At 46.2% G+C, this 18,540-nt stretch overlaps 2 protein-coding genes across 2 annotated transcripts in view; both read right to left on the minus strand.

Moving 5' to 3' along the window:
- The window catches only part of LOC137537707 (mucin-5AC-like), a 535,576-nt gene that overhangs the window by 61,251 nt on the left and 455,785 nt on the right, over nucleotides 1–18,540 (minus strand). The gene's annotated exons all lie outside the window — the stretch shown is intronic.
- The window catches only part of LOC137538613 (mucin-2-like), an 81,815-nt gene continuing 66,539 nt past the window's right edge, over nucleotides 3,265–18,540 (minus strand). Inside the window, exons 6-7 of the mRNA XM_068260891.1 lie at nucleotides 13,547–13,762; nucleotides 3,265–3,351 (exon numbers count right to left, since the gene is read on the minus strand). Of these exons, the coding sequence (XP_068116992.1) occupies nucleotides 3,265–3,351; nucleotides 13,547–13,762 (303 nt within the window). The remainder of the gene's footprint in view (nucleotides 3,352–13,546; nucleotides 13,763–18,540) is intronic.

An 18,540-nucleotide genomic window follows, 5' to 3' on the forward strand; every position in this document is an offset into this window, starting at 1 on the left:
TTTAAGGCAGCCAACAGGAATGATTACATCTCAGATAGATACCATAGATACATGGTGTATTTAGCATTGTGCCCCTGCAGGTGGCAGGAAGGAGCGCAAGGATGTTGAAGGAGTATATGGTAGAACACGCAAGAAATGTTGAAAAGACGTTCCTTTATCATAGCCTTTTGGGCCCATTTTAAATACAACCACCAATGTGATTCAAAACAAATGACATTTTGCGCTATTAGGAATGTCCTACATGCATGGAGGTGGTGTACCATGTTGAAAAAAAGGTATTGCAAAAAAAGAAAGCCTCTGGATCTGTAACCTTAGAGTTATCTAAGGCCAGGAGAGTTAAATATAGACATAGATATGGTGTGTTTTTTGTGGACTAATAATGAGGGAATGGTGGGGGGGAGGGGGTCTAGGATTAAGGTAATGCACTTTATTACAGTGGTGATGCATGTGCATGGACTGCACAGTACAAGCTATGCAGTGCATCTAGCCATTGGGCTATAGGGCACTGGCATGCAATTTGTGTTGTGTGAGTGTGGCACAATCCATACAGCACATTCTACGTAGTATACCTTGATGTAGCAGCAGTTATAATGCCTGTAGTCTGCAGTGCTATTAGGCATGCAGATTGTAATATTTGCCCTCACCGCATGTAATGGCTGACCGCAATTGGGACCAGCAAACAGTGCTTTGGGGTATTTCCCTCACTTTCCAATAGCCTCATATACCGATGTCTCACACCTTAAAACATAACAAGACGCCTGCATAGTGTACTACCGCTTTATTTCCACATTAAAAGACAAGAATTGCACTCACAAATTGTTAAACCTCATGCGCATATCATCCATTAAAATCTCACCACCGTTGCATACTGGAGCGTCTGCCTCACCAGTCGGTAGCTCTGCCCTACCGGCGGTCATGTCATGTGTGTCATGTGTGACTCATCAGGGGCTCATCAGCCCCTGATCACATCATGTGACAAACAACAATATCACCTGAAGCATCAAAAGCCTCCATGGACCGGAAGAAGATGGGCAGCAAACATCCAGATTCCAGGGGAGGCGAGTTATAACTGCTGCACTCATATACCTCCCAGCAGCTACCCCGACCCAGGAACAGGATTACTGCTAATAACTTTATTTTATCACTCCGAGCCTGAGTCAGGAATACCACCAAGGAGGTAAAAGTATACCTGAGATCAAAGAGGACTTAGAATTTATACTTATGTGTGGCTTCCTCCAGCCCCCTTGAGGCCACTTGGTCCCTCACCGTCTCCCTGTGTGGGCCGGTATTCTGGCCAAGTCACTCATGTATGACAGGGGAGCATGCCACGCCCGATGAAGCATGACTCAGCCACAGAACCAAGCCATCCAGCGGGAGACAGGAACGGCCTGGGGAGATGGCGAGGGACCGAGCATCCTCCAGGGGGCTGGAGGAAGCCCCAGGTAAGTATAAAACATGAGACCTCTTTGGTCTCAGGTTTCCTTTAAGGAAGTTAAAAGGACCACTATTCTGAATTTAATGGCATTTCAGTAAAAGTGATAATTACCAATCCACACTGCATTTACATTACAAACCTGCAGTAGTTTCCACTGATTTAGTTTTGTGTGTTGGTGAAGATTGTACTTCTAAATGCCCTGTAACTTGCTGATCTGTTAATGTTCCTGAAATCACAAATAAATCAATATTATTTAATTGTTTATCTCAAGAGCTCAAGCGTTTTAAGACACAGTGATTTGTAGATATCCACTGACCATACCGGAAAACAAGTGTGGTCTTATGAGTCACTGAAGGGTATCATACAGCATCATAACTACAAATCACAAGTCCCACAGGACAACTTTGATATGGCCTTTCCAGTGTTCATACCATAATGTTCACGGCTTTATAAGCCATTAAAAGTTATATGTTTGCAGATGAGAAAATTTGCTGGTCGAACCAAGTACAAATTAAAACTTAAGATGAATAAGCATGCAAATATTACAGTATCACATTTTTTTTTAAGCTGCTGGTTAACTTTTTGCCGTTTTCTCCCTCTGCCATATCTGTATCAGTATGCGTAAAGTGTCATTTTTGTTAAATATAATATTATTTTGCTGGCATTGTGAACTGGATGACATCTGGAAAAAATGTCACCCATAAAGATGTCTATAAGTAGCGCCCAAGGATGCTGGACCTGAGAGAGCATGGATCAGTGAGAACAGTAGCAGTGTGTGGCCTCTGGACAGCTATCACCAGGGAAACCCCATTGCTAGCTGGCAGTACGGTTGATTGTATGAGCCATGTTACCAAGAAGTGTTCAGAAATTGTCTCAATGGAGTACTGAAAAGCAGGGGGAGGAGGAGGTCATGGGCCCTGAGAGCTGAGACAGATTGTCTTGGCAGATTGGAGTACCGATAATGAAAGGTGGTGGTGGCAGCAGCAGAAGACAGTGGGCCTTGAGAGGATTGTGGACCACATCGCTGCCTGGTAGCATGATATGGTTGGAGTGCACTAGCAATGCATCCCTCACAAGTGTATATGCAAACAGCAACAATATTAGAGGATAGTAAGAGAGCCAGACCCAGATGGGTGTGTGCCAGCATTGCTGCTGTATTCTCTGCTCCAGGAAGCTGTAGGTAGGTGGACTACTGGATATTGCTAGTTTGCAATATAAACAACATAAATGCCACCCAATACAATATAGGGGAAAAAGAGGCACCACTGTATCATAAAACTGTGTTAAAAACAAATCAAATAGATTCACGCAACTGATGAATGTTAATTAAACCTCCTTAGCGGTAATCCCGAGTTAGGCTCGGGACGGAAAGCTGCAGAACAGGGTGATAATCCCGTGCCTGAGTGAGTTTCACGCAGGAGCTGCTTCAGACCTCTCTGAGGTATTTTTTCTTCTTTCTTAGGATCTAAAAGCTTGGAAAAAAATTGTATGGATTTTAGACCTGAAATCTGGAAATAATCATAACGCCAGGGAGGTTTGCACTGGCAATGTGTTTCGTGAGTCTATGCCCACTTCCTCAGGCCCAAAAAAGTGCCAAAGGGCGCTCCAAGTTGAGTCTAAGGTGCCTCTGTTTTCAGTCCAGGTGTGCTTTAAAGTATATTTTAAGTTAACTTTTGCACCAGAAACAAGGCCTACCAAGAAGCCACCTGGATCAAATGATTCAGGTGGCAAATTCTAGGGGGCGGCACTAGTACTCGCCCAATCTGAATAGCAGAAGGGGCACAGTGGAGCACAATTACCTAGTCCAGCTTTGGGTCCTCTCCTCTTCTTCACTGTAGCGTATCACCGTTCTGCAGCATCTCTTTGTGGGCTCCTGATGTCACGACATGCATCGGGGACTGTATGGAGGGATGCTTCTGCACAGTGAGAAAAAGACCCAACATTGGACTAGGCAATCTTACTCTGCTTTGGGCAGCAAAGTGTAGAGTCTGCCCAGATTAGGAAAGAAAGGGTTAAGTGTTAACCCTTGCCAGGCCGGAAGCAGGGGGGTGGGGGGAATTGGGGGTTAGCACCATCAGTGAAGCTGGCAATATTCTGGTTTTTTCCCTATTCACAAAAGAAGTTTATTTTCAAATAAAAAAGACAGAGCTATAATATAGCCTGCACAACAATTCACCACTACCACCTCAGAACTCAGTACTGCAGCAGCTGGACAGCAGCGCACACTAGACACTTAGATGTTTCTGTGCTGTTCCAGCTGAGCTACTTATCCTCCCTTCCCTGCAAGCTCTCTTGCAGCTGCCTCAGAATATCCAATGTCCCCTTTCCTCCGGGTAATGCTGCCAGCAATATCCAACTTCTACTACAGTCCAGGCACCCTGTACAACAAACTCCCTGCAGCACACACTCCAGATCCAGGTAGGTAGTGACAAGAACAGCATATGTGCACCCACGGAGGATGGGGTGCCAGGGGCAGAGTGGTGCAGTCTTAATGAATTTTCTACTGGCCCTGCAGCTAGCTTGGGATGAGAAGAGGAAACAGTGAGCAAGAGGTGCAGAGCGCTACTGCTGCTGCTGCTAGTGATCTTACGGATCACCATTAGCATTCACTGCAGCAGCACCCCTTAGGACCAATGACGATCCAGGCGATGGACTGGAATGTCTTTGGTTACAAATGACCTTGGTTTTGCTAGACATAAATTTAGGTCTATGACTTTGTTTGTTGGCGCCGTAGTCAGATACCTTGCTTAGACCTCTAGTACAGTGGGCTAAAAGGAATGGGAGTTAGGGGAGCTGAAGGAGGTCTCTGAAGTACCCAGCTTGCATTGACAAACATCGTCTGCTCCCAAAAAACCTGCCACCAGAACCTTGTACTACCTTCTCGCGACACTAAGACGGTTGCACCTTCAAAAAATTGCAGATACCCTTTCTTCTTAATTTTGGGATACTTGTGAATGTGGTAAAGCAAGGAAGTTGTACTCAGCCTGTCCTCTGAAGAACGGTCTTAAAGTGTACCAGAGCTGACAAATTAAAAAGATTTTATACATACCTGGGGCTTCCTCCAGCCCCATCCATTCCGGTCGCTCCCACGCCACCATCCTCCGATGCCCGCAGATTTGGAAACCGGGTGCCCGCACTTCCGTCAGTTGGAGTCAGTCTAACGTAGGAGAAGTACACTGTTTGTGTATCTCTCCAGCAGCCGTTAGAGAGATACGTAGAGGGCACACTTCTCCTGCATAGCTGGCCACAACTGACGTCAGTGACGGGACCAGTTTCCCGAAGCTGCGGGCAGCGGAGGACGGCGGCGATGATCAGACCAGATGGGGCTGGAGGAAGCCCCAGGTATGTATAAAATCTTTTTAATTTGTTAGCTCTGAGTACCTTAAAGCATAGGATTCAGAGTGCTCGTCATCAGGTTTAAACATGAAAAAGGCCCACACTTTAGAGTTGAATGCAATCACTCTGCTCTTTTTCCTTGCCCACTGCTGCTGACAGGGAGGTTTAAGCTGCATGGGGGCCTGGGACAAAGGTAACTTGGGGTCCCCTGCCCTCAGTCATCGCCTGGGGCCCCCCAAGACAGCTGTCACCCGCCTTAGGTGGTCTCCCCCAACTGCTCCCCGGGCCCCTGCAGTGTAATAACTCACCTGGCTTGGTGGCTGCACCATCTGTGCTCTGTCTTCAGACCTGCTTGCCTCTTCTCCATGTTATGCATCAATAATCTGTGCCGGGTCATGGAGAATGGCAGACAGCAGGGCTGAAGACAGACAGAGCACAGATGGTGCACCTGCTGGGCCAGGTGAGAGCATTCAGGGAGACCACCTGGGGGGTCCAGCGGCATGGGGGTGGCCTAGCAGCAGTCTTCAGGCTCACCCTCATAAAGCATAGTAGAGGCACATTTTCAACTCTGGTTTTACACTACAAATTGGCGTTTGTGTTTGCTCGCCGCACCGCACTGCCAAAAAACTGGCCTTCAGGGAACACCGCGTTAGTACACAGTGTTTCCTGTCTAGCATTCGGCCAAGCAGGAAATGACGCGTGCTTGCTTCCTGTTTTTCGGGTATGCAGAAGTGCATGGAAGCTTACTGTAAAAATACACTTCCACACATGCCCGTCGTTACGACGCAACGCCAAAGTGCTTAAAGAACCCTGCCTAACATGGACTAACATGACTTCCGTGCTGACGCAGATCACCAAAGGAGCTGCACGGTAATGTAAGTATGCGCTACCATTTGTTCCTATAATTTCTTTGCTACTTCCTGCAGAAGAAGAGCCTGCTGCAGTTGTGTCTATAGAGACCCAGTCCACAATCCTCTCCACATGAGTCTGCTGTATGCTCTTATTCTGTCCACTGAATACACGTAGCAACATACTGGCACTCCGCACAAATCACAGATTTGTTTGAGGAGAACTTGTGCTGTTGCTCAAACTGTTTGCTACTGCCGTCCTACAGTGGTGTAAACTCTGGGACTCTGCCCCCTGCCAGATGCATCAGCTTGCTTAACACCATGCCTACCCCTGGATCTACTTCTCATGTACACTTCTGTGCTGTAGTATAAGAACCACAAAATCTTGCAGTAATCCTGGCTTCTGTGATATATATACATATATATATTAGAAATAAGCCCGCCTGTGTAAAAATGGGTGATAGGGCTCTGCCGCAACCCCCTTCACCCGATTCTCACCCCGCAATGGGTGCGCTCCAGCGCATGCGCACAGCCATGCTATCCAACGGTGCACGCCCGTGATGCCACCCATGCGTAGACACACACCCGCCGCCCTGCATTCATCCTCCTGCTGTCCCCAGTTCGCCTCCCTTGAGGTGCATGTGCGCTATGCAAGACGCACGGATACAGGGACACAGGAGAACGCAGGGACATGAGGGTGTATATATATATATATATATATATATATATATATATATATATATATATATATATATATATACACACACAAAGGAACAGGTCAGTGTCTTAAACAATGAAACGAAGAAAAGTACAATTTTGTAACACCTTTGTGGTGCAATCAGATGTGATGCAACAATATGCAACACAGTAGCGTCTTCAACAGTTTAAAAATGAGCATACAATTTTTGATAACATCTATGTGGTGCAATCAGTGGTGGTGCAACAATATGCAACATGTTAGTGTCTTGAACTATTAATTTAACGCGTGAACAATTTTTAGCAAACCCTATATAGTTCAATCAGCGGTGGTGCAACAAAATGCTACACTAAACAATTCAATAACTGAGCATACGATTTTTTATTAGCTCTGTCATGTATGGGGTGCAACTCTGCAATTATGCGCCATAATATGTAACAGTTAGTCACCCTGAGTGAAAATGTCAAAATGGAAGGAAACTGGTAACATAATTTGTATTGGTGTGGGCAATGGACACAGTATAACACAACTGATTGGTTGAACAACAAGTGAATAAGAAAGAAAGCAGCATACTTTCACTTCTAGAAATTATAGTTCTATTTGTTGGTGGTACAATACAGCTATGTTTAAGTGACATTGGGGCTGGTTCTCTAAACTGCGCTGCTGCAGCAGCACAAGTTAAAAAACAAATTGGGGGCGATGTGCATGCTACGCATGGTCATGCTGTTTAGCCTGCCTTCCTTAGATACCCACACTGTTTACATAGTGATGCACACTCCTTTAACTGCCGGGTGCTGTGAAGTATCGCGACTGCTATACTTTACTAGCATGGCCGCTACTATGTTAATTAACGTAGTTGTGGCTGCGCTAGTGAAGTATTGAGGTCGCACCCGCAGTTAAAGGAGCACGCGTTATTATGTGAACAGCGTGCATAACTAAGGAAGGCACACTACATAGCACGACCGCACGCAGCATGCATAGCGCCCCAAGTTGTTTTTAAACCAATAAAACCAATACAATTCTCTGAATGACTATTGTAATAATTTACTCAGAATGTCTTGGAGGAACAAAATGCGCTGGAATTCTTCTTTTTACCTTATTTTCCCCATTTAACTCGGGTTAAATTGCAATAGAGGGGTTTTGTTTGGGCTCAAGTTTTATGCTTAGATGTGGGACTAGTCAATAGATAGGTCCCAAACTGAATGTAATTTTACTATTATTGATCTTTCAAGGAACACATTTTGTTAACCTAATGGTGCCCATACATGGTACAATAAAAACATTACATTTTCCAGTTTATTCAACCAAAATGATCTTTTTTTTCAAGAAAAATAAATGATTAGCCTCTTTTTTCAATAAAAGTCTGATCTAACATGTTGGAAAAATCTTTATATTCAATCTAATGGAATAAGCGAATGAAATTATCTAATCGAAAAAAGTTGTACCATGTATGGGCACCATAAGTTTTTTAGCTGTGAAAGGGATGGGACTTGAACAGATTTCCAATTTAGCACCAGAAAGTGTCTTGCTGCGCAATTGCAATATGTGCAATTGTCAGTCTAGTTTGATAGGGAAAGGCTTCCAAACCTATATGTACGATGGCCAATAGTGGAGTGAGAGACAAAGTTATGAGTATGACTGGATTATAAAACAAGAAGTATGACTGGATTATGAAACAAGAATGGACCCACTTCTGCCAACCACACACATACCAGAGGGAGTCAGGAATCCATGCAGAAAGCTCATATAGCTGTAAAAGGAAGGAGGATTCCGCTACACCGGTGGCTGGGTGAAAAAAGTCTCCCAGCCACCGGTGTAGCGGAATCCTCCTTCCTTTTACAGTTATATGACTGGATTACTTAAAAGACCATGTGAGTTTTGGAGATTCCCATGGAAAATGCACCAGTGGCGTGCGTGAAAAAAGGGCGCCGTGAAAAAAGGGCCCGGCTCGATAACGAAATCTGATAACTATATCATCAAATATGAGTCAAATTTGGTTAACGATAAGTACCATTGTAAAAATAGACGGGAAATAATATTGAAAAGATATTAACATTAAAAATTGTTACGTAATTCAACAGTACAGCTTAACCCAACCCTACTCTCACACAGAACCCCCCCCCTGGTGGTGCCTAAAACGAACCACTCCCCTGGTGGCGTCTAACCCTAACCACTCCCCTGGTGGCTCCAAACCCTAACCACCCCCCGGTGGTGCCTAACCCTAACCACCCCCCGGTGGTGCCTAACCCTAACCACCCCCCGGTGGTGCCTAACCACTCCCCTGATGGTGCCTAACCCTAACCACCCCCCTGGTGGTGCCTAAACCAAACCACCCCCCGGTGTTGCCTAAAACTAACCCGCCACCTCTGTGGTGCCTAACCCTAACCACTCCCCCTGGTGTTGCCTAACCCTAACCACTCCCTCTGCAGAAACACCCTTTTACACATAGAAACGATAATATCTTTGATAACGTAAGATCTGTACATACAAACAAAATAATATGGTAAAAACTATAGCGTTGCAAGCTTCTAAAATAATAACATACTATAAAAACTGTAATGTTCTAATGTTGTTAATGATATTTATCGCGGTGCCCTTTTTCTGCATTTTTCGCCATATTAACAATAATTGTACTAGAGTCTGTGGTGGGGCCCTTTTCGTCCACCCTCAACCGACGCCCTTTTTTTCCTGCTCCCCACCAGTGATCCTATTGAATATAGTTCCTCCATCTCAAAGGGGAACATCTCTTTGGCTGCTAGTCTACATAAAGTTAAATAAATTCTCATCGTTATTTTATAAAACGTTTCCTCATGAAATAAACAATGTGAGTATTTCTTGACAAATTTAAGTGCCTGCACTAGTTGGGAATTAACCACTAGTGATGAGCAGAAATTACGCCCATGTGTAATTACGCATCGTAATTTGCAATTACGCATCATAATTGTAATGCAAAATTTCAAGGGAAAAGCATAATTAATTTTGTAGTTAATCGTTACCATTCATATTTACGCATGAATTTACGCGTCATTTACATGTAATTTCATGCCGACTTTGGCGGTGAATAGCAAAGCCCTCATCCATGCTATTGCTACCAAAATTGCTACTTATGTTAAGAAGAATAGTGAGTACAAGTTACAAAAAAAATTGTTCAAAATCAATTTTAAATACACAAAAATGTTTTTCAAACTGTCATTTTTCTGGGTTTAAAAACATTTTTTCTTTGCATATTTAAAATCGATTTTCTCAAAAACTATAAGGTCTTTTGAAAAAAAAATTTTTGGACTTGTACCCACTATTTTCCTACTACTTTGGAAGTGGGTGGATTTTTAATTTACCCTGTTTGCACAAGTGTTTCGTTTCAAGGTATGTGAATATTTCTTTGTTACTTAGATTATACTGTTCTCTTAAAGGGACTCCGAGCAGTGCAGAAACTATGGAAAGATGCATATCATTTTGAAGCTCTGTTTCTCCTCTTTCCAATGATATATAAACCGCCATTTCGTTTTCGCTATTTTCGCGATCGAAATCACTACCGTGGCAATTTCGATTGCGAAATTAACGAAAACTAACAGGCGTAGGGTGGCGGTTTATATATCATTGGAAAGAGGAGAAAGAGAGCTTCAAAATGATATGCATCTTTCCATAGTTTCTGCACTTTTTGGAGCCCAGCATTTTATTACACAGGATGACTTTTCCCCAAAGTCTGGAGCTACATTCAGCACAATGCAATGAAATACAAGGAACCCAGGGGGATATAATTACAAACATCATGCTAGTAGGTGTGAGGATATAATTAATTAGTTGTGGGTATGCTTAAAGGCATACCCACAGGCACTGCTCGGAGTCCCTTTAATGTCTTAAATGATACCAAGCACGCCATCTTGATACAGCACATCTCACAGAAGCGAGGTGAGAGGGATATGGAGGCTGCTATATTTATTTCCTTGTAAACAATGCCAAAACCCTGAAACAAGCATATGGCTAATCCAGTAAAACCTGAGTCATCTGAGTCAGAGTACCTGATCTGCTGCATGCTTGTTCAGGGTCTATGGCTAAAATTATTAGAGAGTGAAACACATGATCTGAAGGAATTCCAAGCAACTAGTATTGTTGAAAAATAAATAAATATGGCAGCTAGAGATGGCCCGAACCTCCGATTTTCAGTTCGTGAACCACAAACACGAACTTCCGCAAAAGTTCGGTTCGCGCGAACTTTCACGAACCGCAATAGACTTCAATGGGGAGGTGAACTTTGTAAACTAGAAACATTTATGATGGTCAGAAAAGTGATGGAAAAGATGTTTCAAGGGGTCTAACACCTGGAGGGGGGCATGGTGGAGTGGGATACACGCCAAAAGTCCCAGGGAAAAATCTGGATTTGACGCACAGCAGCCTTTTAAGGGCAAAAATCACATCGCTTGCTAAATTGAAGGCCTAAAGTGCTTCAAAACATCTTGCATGTGTATACATCAATCAGGTAGTGTAAATAGTGTACTGCTTCACACTGACAGAACAAAATCACTGTGTAACACACCGCAAACAGCTGTTTGTGTAGTGACGGCTGTGCTGGACTACTGCACACCATGACGAGATTGCTCTCCCTCACTCAGTGATGTCAGGTAATGTCTGACTGCCTTATCAACTTTCGATGGTTCTTTCTCTACCATTGTTAAAGCTTACATCTATTTTTTTAAATACTTGTTCTGCTTGCTGTTCAGTACCTTTAACGAGAATCTATTATGGAAGGCAAGTCTGCCTTTCATTCAACTGTGTGACTGATAAACTTTCTATATTACTTTCTCAGTACCTGGTGATCACAGGTAATGGCCGGGGAATCAGGGTTCGATTCCGGTCTGGAGTGGGAGCCTGAGAAACGGCTACCACCACCACACATCCAAGGAAGGCAGCAGGCACGCTGTGGGCAAAGGAGCAGGAACGGCTACCACCAAAAATCCAAGGAAGGCAGCAAGCATGGCACGGAAGTCCCGACTCAGGAAGGTAGTGACAAGAAATAACAATACAGGAGGACTCTTTCGAGGCCTCTGTTATGGAAGTCTGCCATCCATTCAAGTGAAAGGTATGCACTGACTGCCAGGTATAATACAATGTGAGGTCACACAGGTGCAGTGAAAGGTATGCAGTGACTGCAAACAGCTGTTTGTGTAGTGATGGCCATGCTGGACTGGTGCGCACCATGGCGAGAGTGCAGGTGATGGCGGCTTTCCAGCCCATATGGTCAGGCTGAGGTAGCTTAATGACAGAACAACAGTGACTGCCCAGCTGATCGAATTTGGTCTGTCCACAATGAAGCAACAACCTTGTTATCTTGGGTGTGACCCCCCCGAGACACTTATATTGCCGGCGGTCATTGCTTCATTGTGATACGCAAGCCGCTTCACCGCGGCAAGGTAAAGATCACGAAGAGGAATTGACACATGTACATGCCTTTTGTTTTGTTGTTGCAGCCGCAGTGCAGTCAGAAAAATTAGGGAGGCATGTACACGCACCAGAAAAATTATTATAGTGGCTTAAAAATTCAGGAATCCACCTGGAGTCCTGGACCCTGTTGGTGGTGGCAGTCAAGCGGCCTGCAGGCAGAGATGCTGTGTGGGGGCCAACATAGTCTTGGGGCAGGCAGTCACACGGCGTGCAGGCAGAGATGCTGTGTGTGTGGGGACTGACTTAGTCTTCGGGCAGGCAGTAGCCTTCCGGGATCCATGCCTCATTTATTTTGGTACAGGTGAGGTACTGAACACTTTTGTGACTTAGGCGACTTCTCTTCTCAGTGACAATGCCTCCAGCTGCGCTGACGGTCCTTTCTGACAGGACGCTTGAGGCAGGGCAAGACAGAAGTTGGATGGCAAATTGGGACAGCTCTGGCCACAGGTCAAACCTGCGCACCCAGTAGTCCAGGAGTTCATCGCTGCTCACAGTTTCTACATCCACACTTAAGGCCAGGTTTTCGGCTACCTGCCGGTCGAGGCGTTGGTAGAGGGTGGATCCAGAAGGGCTAAGGCACACTGTTGGACTAAAGAATGTCCGCATGTCCGACATCACCATAAGATCGCTAGAGCGTCCTGTCCTTGCATGCGTGGACATGGGAGAAGGATTACTGGCAGTGGTACTTATTCCGTTGTGCTGTGACATCACCCTTAAATGCACTGTAAAGCATAGTTGCCAGCTTGTTCTGCATGTGCAGCATCCTTTCTTCCTTCAGATGAGTTGGTAACATCTCCGCCACTTTGTACCTATACCGAGGTTCTAGTAGCATGGCCACCCAGTAATTGTAATTCCCCTTGAATTTTTTTTTATACGGGGGTCCCTCAAAAGGCTGGACTGCATAAAAGACGCCATCTGCACAAATTTGGATCCAGACGTACTATCCATCTTCTCTTGCTCTTCCTCAGTGATGTCAGTTAACCTCCCTGGCGGTAAGCCCGAGCTGAGTTCGGGCTATGCCGCCGGGAGGCACCGCTCAGGCCCCGCTGGGCCGATTTGCATAATTTTTTTTTTGTTACACGCAGCTAGCTGCGTGTAACCTCCGATCGCCGCCGCTGCCCGCCGATCCGCCGCTATACCCGTCGCCGCAGCCGTTTCCCCCCCCCCCCCAGACCCCGTGTGCTGCCTGGCCAATCAGTGCCAGGCAGCGCCGTGGGGTGGATCGGATTCCCCTTTGACGTCACGACGTCGATGACGTCGGTGACGTCATCCCGCCCCGTCGCCATGGCGACGGGGGAAGCCCTCCAAGAGATCCCGTTCTTTGAACGGGATCTCTTGATCTCCGTTCGCCGGCGGCGATCGGAGGGGCTGGGGGGATGCCGCTCAGCAGCGGCTATCATGTAGCGAGACATTGTCTCGCTACATGAAAAAAAAAAAAAAATTAAAAAAAGGTATTTGCTGCCCCCTGGCGGATTTTAACAAACCGCCAGGGAGGTTAATTTCTCCTCCTCCCCCCAGCTGCGAACAATACCACGGGAACGTTGAGCAGCACAATCCCCTGCTACACCTGCTGCGGTTTTTCTTCTGCCGCTTCCTCCTCCTCAAAAAAAAAAAACACCTTCCTCATCATCTGACTCCTCTTCCCCACACGACTCTCTCTTCCTCCTCCTGCTCCTCCCCCCTCTGTGCTGCCGCAGGTGTTAAAGAAACATCTGGTTCTGCTGAGAATTGATTCCACAACTCTTCCTCCTGTAACTGTTCCTGTTCATGCTCCTCCACAGCTTGATCTACCACTCTACGCATGGCACGCTCCAGGTAGAAAGCATACGGGATGAAGTCGCTGATGGCGCCTTCACTGCGACTCACCATGTTTGTCACCTCCTCAAACGGCCGCATGAGCCTGCAGGCATTTCGCATGAGTGTCCAGTTCTTCGGCCAGAACATCCCCATCTCCCCAGAGCATATCCTTTTACTGTAGATGTAGAGATACTGGGTGATGGCTTTCTCCTGTTGTAGCAGGCGGTCGAACATCAGGAGGGTCGAATGCCAGCGAGTCGGGCTATCGCAAATCAAGTGCCCCACCGGCAAGTTGTTTCTCCGCTGAATATCGGCAAGGGGTCTGTGGCCGTGTAAGACTATCTGAAATGCTCACACAACTTCCTGGCCTGCTTCAGGATGTCCTGTAAGACTGGGTACTTACACACAAATCTTTGGATTACGAGATTGAGCACATGTGCCATGCAGGGTACATGTGTCAACTTTTCCAAATTCAAAGCCGAAATGAGATTGCTGCAGTTGTCACACACCACGTTGCCGATCTCCAGTTAGTGCGGGGTCAGCACTGATCCACCTGTTTGTTAAGAGCAAGCAATAGAGCTGCTCCAGTGTGACTCTCCGCTTTGAGGCAAGACATGTCTAAGATGGCGAGACACCATCGTACCTGGCATGCAGCATAGGCCCTGGGAGGCTGGGGCTGTGCAGCTGGAGAGGAGATCGCAGCACCTGTAGAGTTTCGCTGCCACTCAGCCAAGGAGTAGGAGGAGGACGACAGCAAAGAGGATGTAGCAGGAGGAGTAGGAGAGGAGGTAGCAGCAGGCCTGCCTGCAAGCCGTGGAGGTGTCACAACTAGGTCCGCTGCACAGCCACATACTCCCTGCTTGCCAGCGGTCACCAGGTTGACACAATGGGCTGTGTAAGTTATGTAACTGCACTGACTGTGCTTGGCAGACCAGGCATCCATGGTCAGGTGGACCCTTGACCCAACGCTGTGTGCCAGAGATGACACCACTTGCCTCAACTTCACGGTACAGTTTGGGTATCGCCTTTTTAGAGAAATGATTGCGGCCTGGTATCTTCCACTGCGGTGTCCCAATGGCCACAAATTTACGGAAAGCCTCAGAGTCCACCAGCTTGTATGGTAACAGCTGATGAGCTAACAGTTCTGCCACGCCAGCTGTCAGATGCCGGGCAAGGGAGTGACTGGCAGAAATTGTCTTCTTTCACTCAAAGATTTCCTTCACGGACACCTGGCTGCTGTGGGCAGAGGAGCAGAAACCGCTCAAGGGCAGAGGCGGAGTGGAGGAGGGTGGCTGTGAAGGTGCACCACTTGCCTTTGTACTTCATGGTATAGTTTGGGTATCGCCTTTTTAGAGAAATAATTGCGGCCTGGTATCTTCCACTGCGGTATCCCAATGGCTACAAATTTTCGGAAGGCCTAAGAGTCCACCAGCTGGTATGGTAACAGCTGGTGGGATAACAGTTCCGCCAAACAAGCTGTCAGACGCTGGACATGGGGTTGACTGGCAGACATTGGCTTCTTCTGCTCAAAGATTTCCCTCATGGACACCTGGCTGCTGCTGTGGGCAGAGGAGCAGGAGCCGCTCAAGGTGAGGGGCAGACTGGAGGAGGTTGGCTGTGATTGTGAAGGTGCAAGGGAGAAAGTGGCTGAAGATTATGCACCTGAAGGAGGAAGAGGAGAAGGAGGATGGCTTTGCTTTTGTGTGCTGCTTTTTCTCAGGTGGTCTTCCCATTGCAGTTTGTGCCTTTTCTGCATGTGCCTTCGTAAGGCAGTTGTCCCTACGTGGGTGTTGGCCTTTCCACAGCTCAATTTTTGGTGGCAGAGAGTACAGATGGCAGTGCTCTGATCTGAGGCAGACACACAAAAAAATTTCATCACCGCTGAGCCCTGGGGTGATGGCACTATGGTGGCATCAGCAGCTGACATTGAAGGGCAAACAGAAAGGATATCCCGCTACACCATGGGTGGGTGTAAAAAAGTATCTTCCTTTATTAGCACATCAGTGAACACATAAGAAGCTAACGCGTATCGGAGCTCTGAAAGGCTCCTTAATCATAGCTAGCATGTACAGGTTCCTCACAAGTTCAAATAATCAGGTGCCCGCCCACAGTGGGCATGGTTACCTTCTTAAAGTGACATGTACAATATTACATATAAAATGACCAAGCCAAAGTACAAAATCGTAACATTAAAAAACCAATAATGATATGGTCAAGCATCGAGATATACAGTTAAATAACAGACATATACACTCAAACTGTACTATAACAACATTGTATCATAATATAATTAAGTGGAATATGAATAGTACAGTAGAGCATGAACAGTAAGGAAGAGAAAGGAAAGAGAAAAAGAGAAAAAAAAAGAAGAGGGGGGGGGGGGGGGGGGGGGAGGAAAAGGGTTTTTCCATCTCCAGAGGTACGGAGCTTCGATGGGAGCAAAGTTCTCCCCATCCCTGGCAAATTTGTTCATGGGGTGGTGGGAGGAGCTCTGCATCTTTGGAGAGGGAAACCTCTTTTCCAGTCATATATTTTGGTATGGGAGGTATATAGATGATCTGCTGCTGATATGGGGGGGTCCCCATGACGCCCTGCCCAATTTTCTCACATACTGTAATGACAATGAACTTAACCTGTCTTTCACGATGTGCTGGGATCCTACCCAGATTGATTATCTTGATCTCACCTTGTGTGGTTCACAGACTTTGGGCAGGATTGTCACTAAGACCTACAGAAAAACATGTGCTGGTAACTCACTCTTGTTGGCGTCCAGTTGCCATCCGAGCCATACATTGAGGGCAATTCCTTACGGGGAGATGGTGAGGGTAGCTCGCAACTGTTCTGATCCTGGTGTTTTGGGGCAGGAATTGGACCTGGTTGAGGAGAGGCTCCGGGAGCGGGGATATGATGACAAATTAATTGATAAAGTGAGACAGCAGGTTGTGCGTAAGAAACGTCAGGACCTGCTGAATATGGGTGTCAGCAATAGGACTAGGCAAAAGAGAAATTTAACCTTTACAACTCCTTACAGTTTGGAGTATAGTAAGGTTGTTAACATTGTAAAGAAATATTTGCCAGTCCTTTATGCAGACCCCAAACTCCGTAGAATTTTGGGTGAGGGGTGTGATTTTTCTGCACGCCATGCCCCCACGCTGGGGACTAGTCTCTCCCCGAGCCTTTTCTCTAGTTCTTCAAGGCCGGTACCAACATGGCTAGCCTACAAAGGTTCATTTAGGTGCGGGTATAGCACCTGCAGGTACTGTCGGGTCCACAGTCAGACACGGGAGATTGTCTCAATCTCCAATGGGGAGAAATTTGACATGAAGCAATATATAAACTGCAATTCTAGCAATGTCGTTTATCTTATCACCTGTGCTGACTGTGGACTTTAGTATGTAGGATGCACCACCCGCCCCCTGAGGCAACAGATTTCAGAGCACTTTAATGGAGCAGGCAGATGCATCAGGAATGAAGCATATGTCAATCAAGTTTCTAGTGTCTCTAAACATTTCTTGAGGGAACATCGGGGGGACATGACAAGCTTTTCATTTCAGGGTATAGACAGGGTAGTACGCTCACCCAGTGGAGGCGATTTATACAGATGTTTATTAAAACGTGAGGCCTTATGGATATGGAGATTAGGTACACGCACACCCCTGGGTTTGAACTCCAAAATGGATATTAGTTTGACATATGACGTAAGATTGTAACCCTGGTGGGTGCTATCTTGCTTGCCTTTTCCCCCCCTTCCTCCCCCTTTTCCTCCTTCCCCTTTCCCTCCCCCCCCCCCCTCCTCTCTTCTTTTCTCTTTTTCTCTTTCCTTTCTGTTCATGCTCTACTGTACTATTCATATTCCACTTCATTAGATTATGATACAATGTTGTTATAGTACAGTTTGAGTGTATATGTCTGTTATTTAACTGTATATCTCGATGCTTGACCATATAATTATTGGTTTTTTAATGTTACGATTTTGTACTTTGGCTTGGCCATTTTTTATGTAATATTGTACGTGTCACTTTAAGAAGGTAACCATGCCCACTGTGGGCGGGCACCTGATTATTTAAACTTGTGAGGAACCTGTACATGCTAGCTATGATTAAGGAGCCTTTCAGAGCTCCGATACGCGTTAGCTTCTTATGTGTTCACTGATGTGCTAATAAAGGAAGATACTTTTTTACACCCACCCATGGTGTAGCAGGATATCCTTTCTTTTTGCCTGCATCATTCGAGACCACTGATTCCTGCTCCCTTGGGCTATATAGCGATGGTAGTAGCGCTTCCATTTTTTTGCTATGACATTGAAGGGCATGTTGGCTGGCTGTCTATAGGTGGCTATACATGGTGCCGGACATTGCCACCAGCTGTTTCTGACGACGAGCTCCCCCTGCTTCTTTCAGCAACTCGTCTACTCCTACTCCTCTCTGACTCCACCTCTGAACTGTCCCTCTATCTCCTCTATTGGGAACACACGTGACATCCATGACAGTATCATCATAATCATCCTCTCCAGCTTCACTTGTTTCAGACACCTCCAAAACTGCACCAACAGCAGGTGTTCTGTGTTAAATAGTCAACCACGTCCTGACAATCTTGGGAGTTGATGGGACGGGCCTCCTTCTGAGCACTGTGCTTTGGTCTAGGGCCGCACAAAATCACGTCAGCACGACCTCGAACAGACTTGCCGGGTGGCCTGCCTCTGGATCTGCCTCTGCCTGTTTTGTCCAAAATGGGGGGATGAAGTGAAAGGCATGCACTGACTTTGCTAATACAATGTGCAGTCACAAAGGTGCAGTGAAAGGTATGCAGTGACTGGTATTACAAATGTGCAGCTGTCACACACACACACACACACACACAGGTACAGTGACTAGTATATAACACTGCGTGTGGTCACGTATGTAGGTGCACTGCACACAAGTATGCAGGGATTGGTATTACAAATGTGCAGCTGTCTCACACACACACACAGGTACCGTGAACAGGTG

This window comes from Hyperolius riggenbachi, chromosome 11, assembly GCF_040937935.1.
Source record: "Hyperolius riggenbachi isolate aHypRig1 chromosome 11, aHypRig1.pri, whole genome shotgun sequence".
NCBI classification, from domain to species: domain Eukaryota; kingdom Metazoa; phylum Chordata; class Amphibia; order Anura; family Hyperoliidae; genus Hyperolius; species Hyperolius riggenbachi.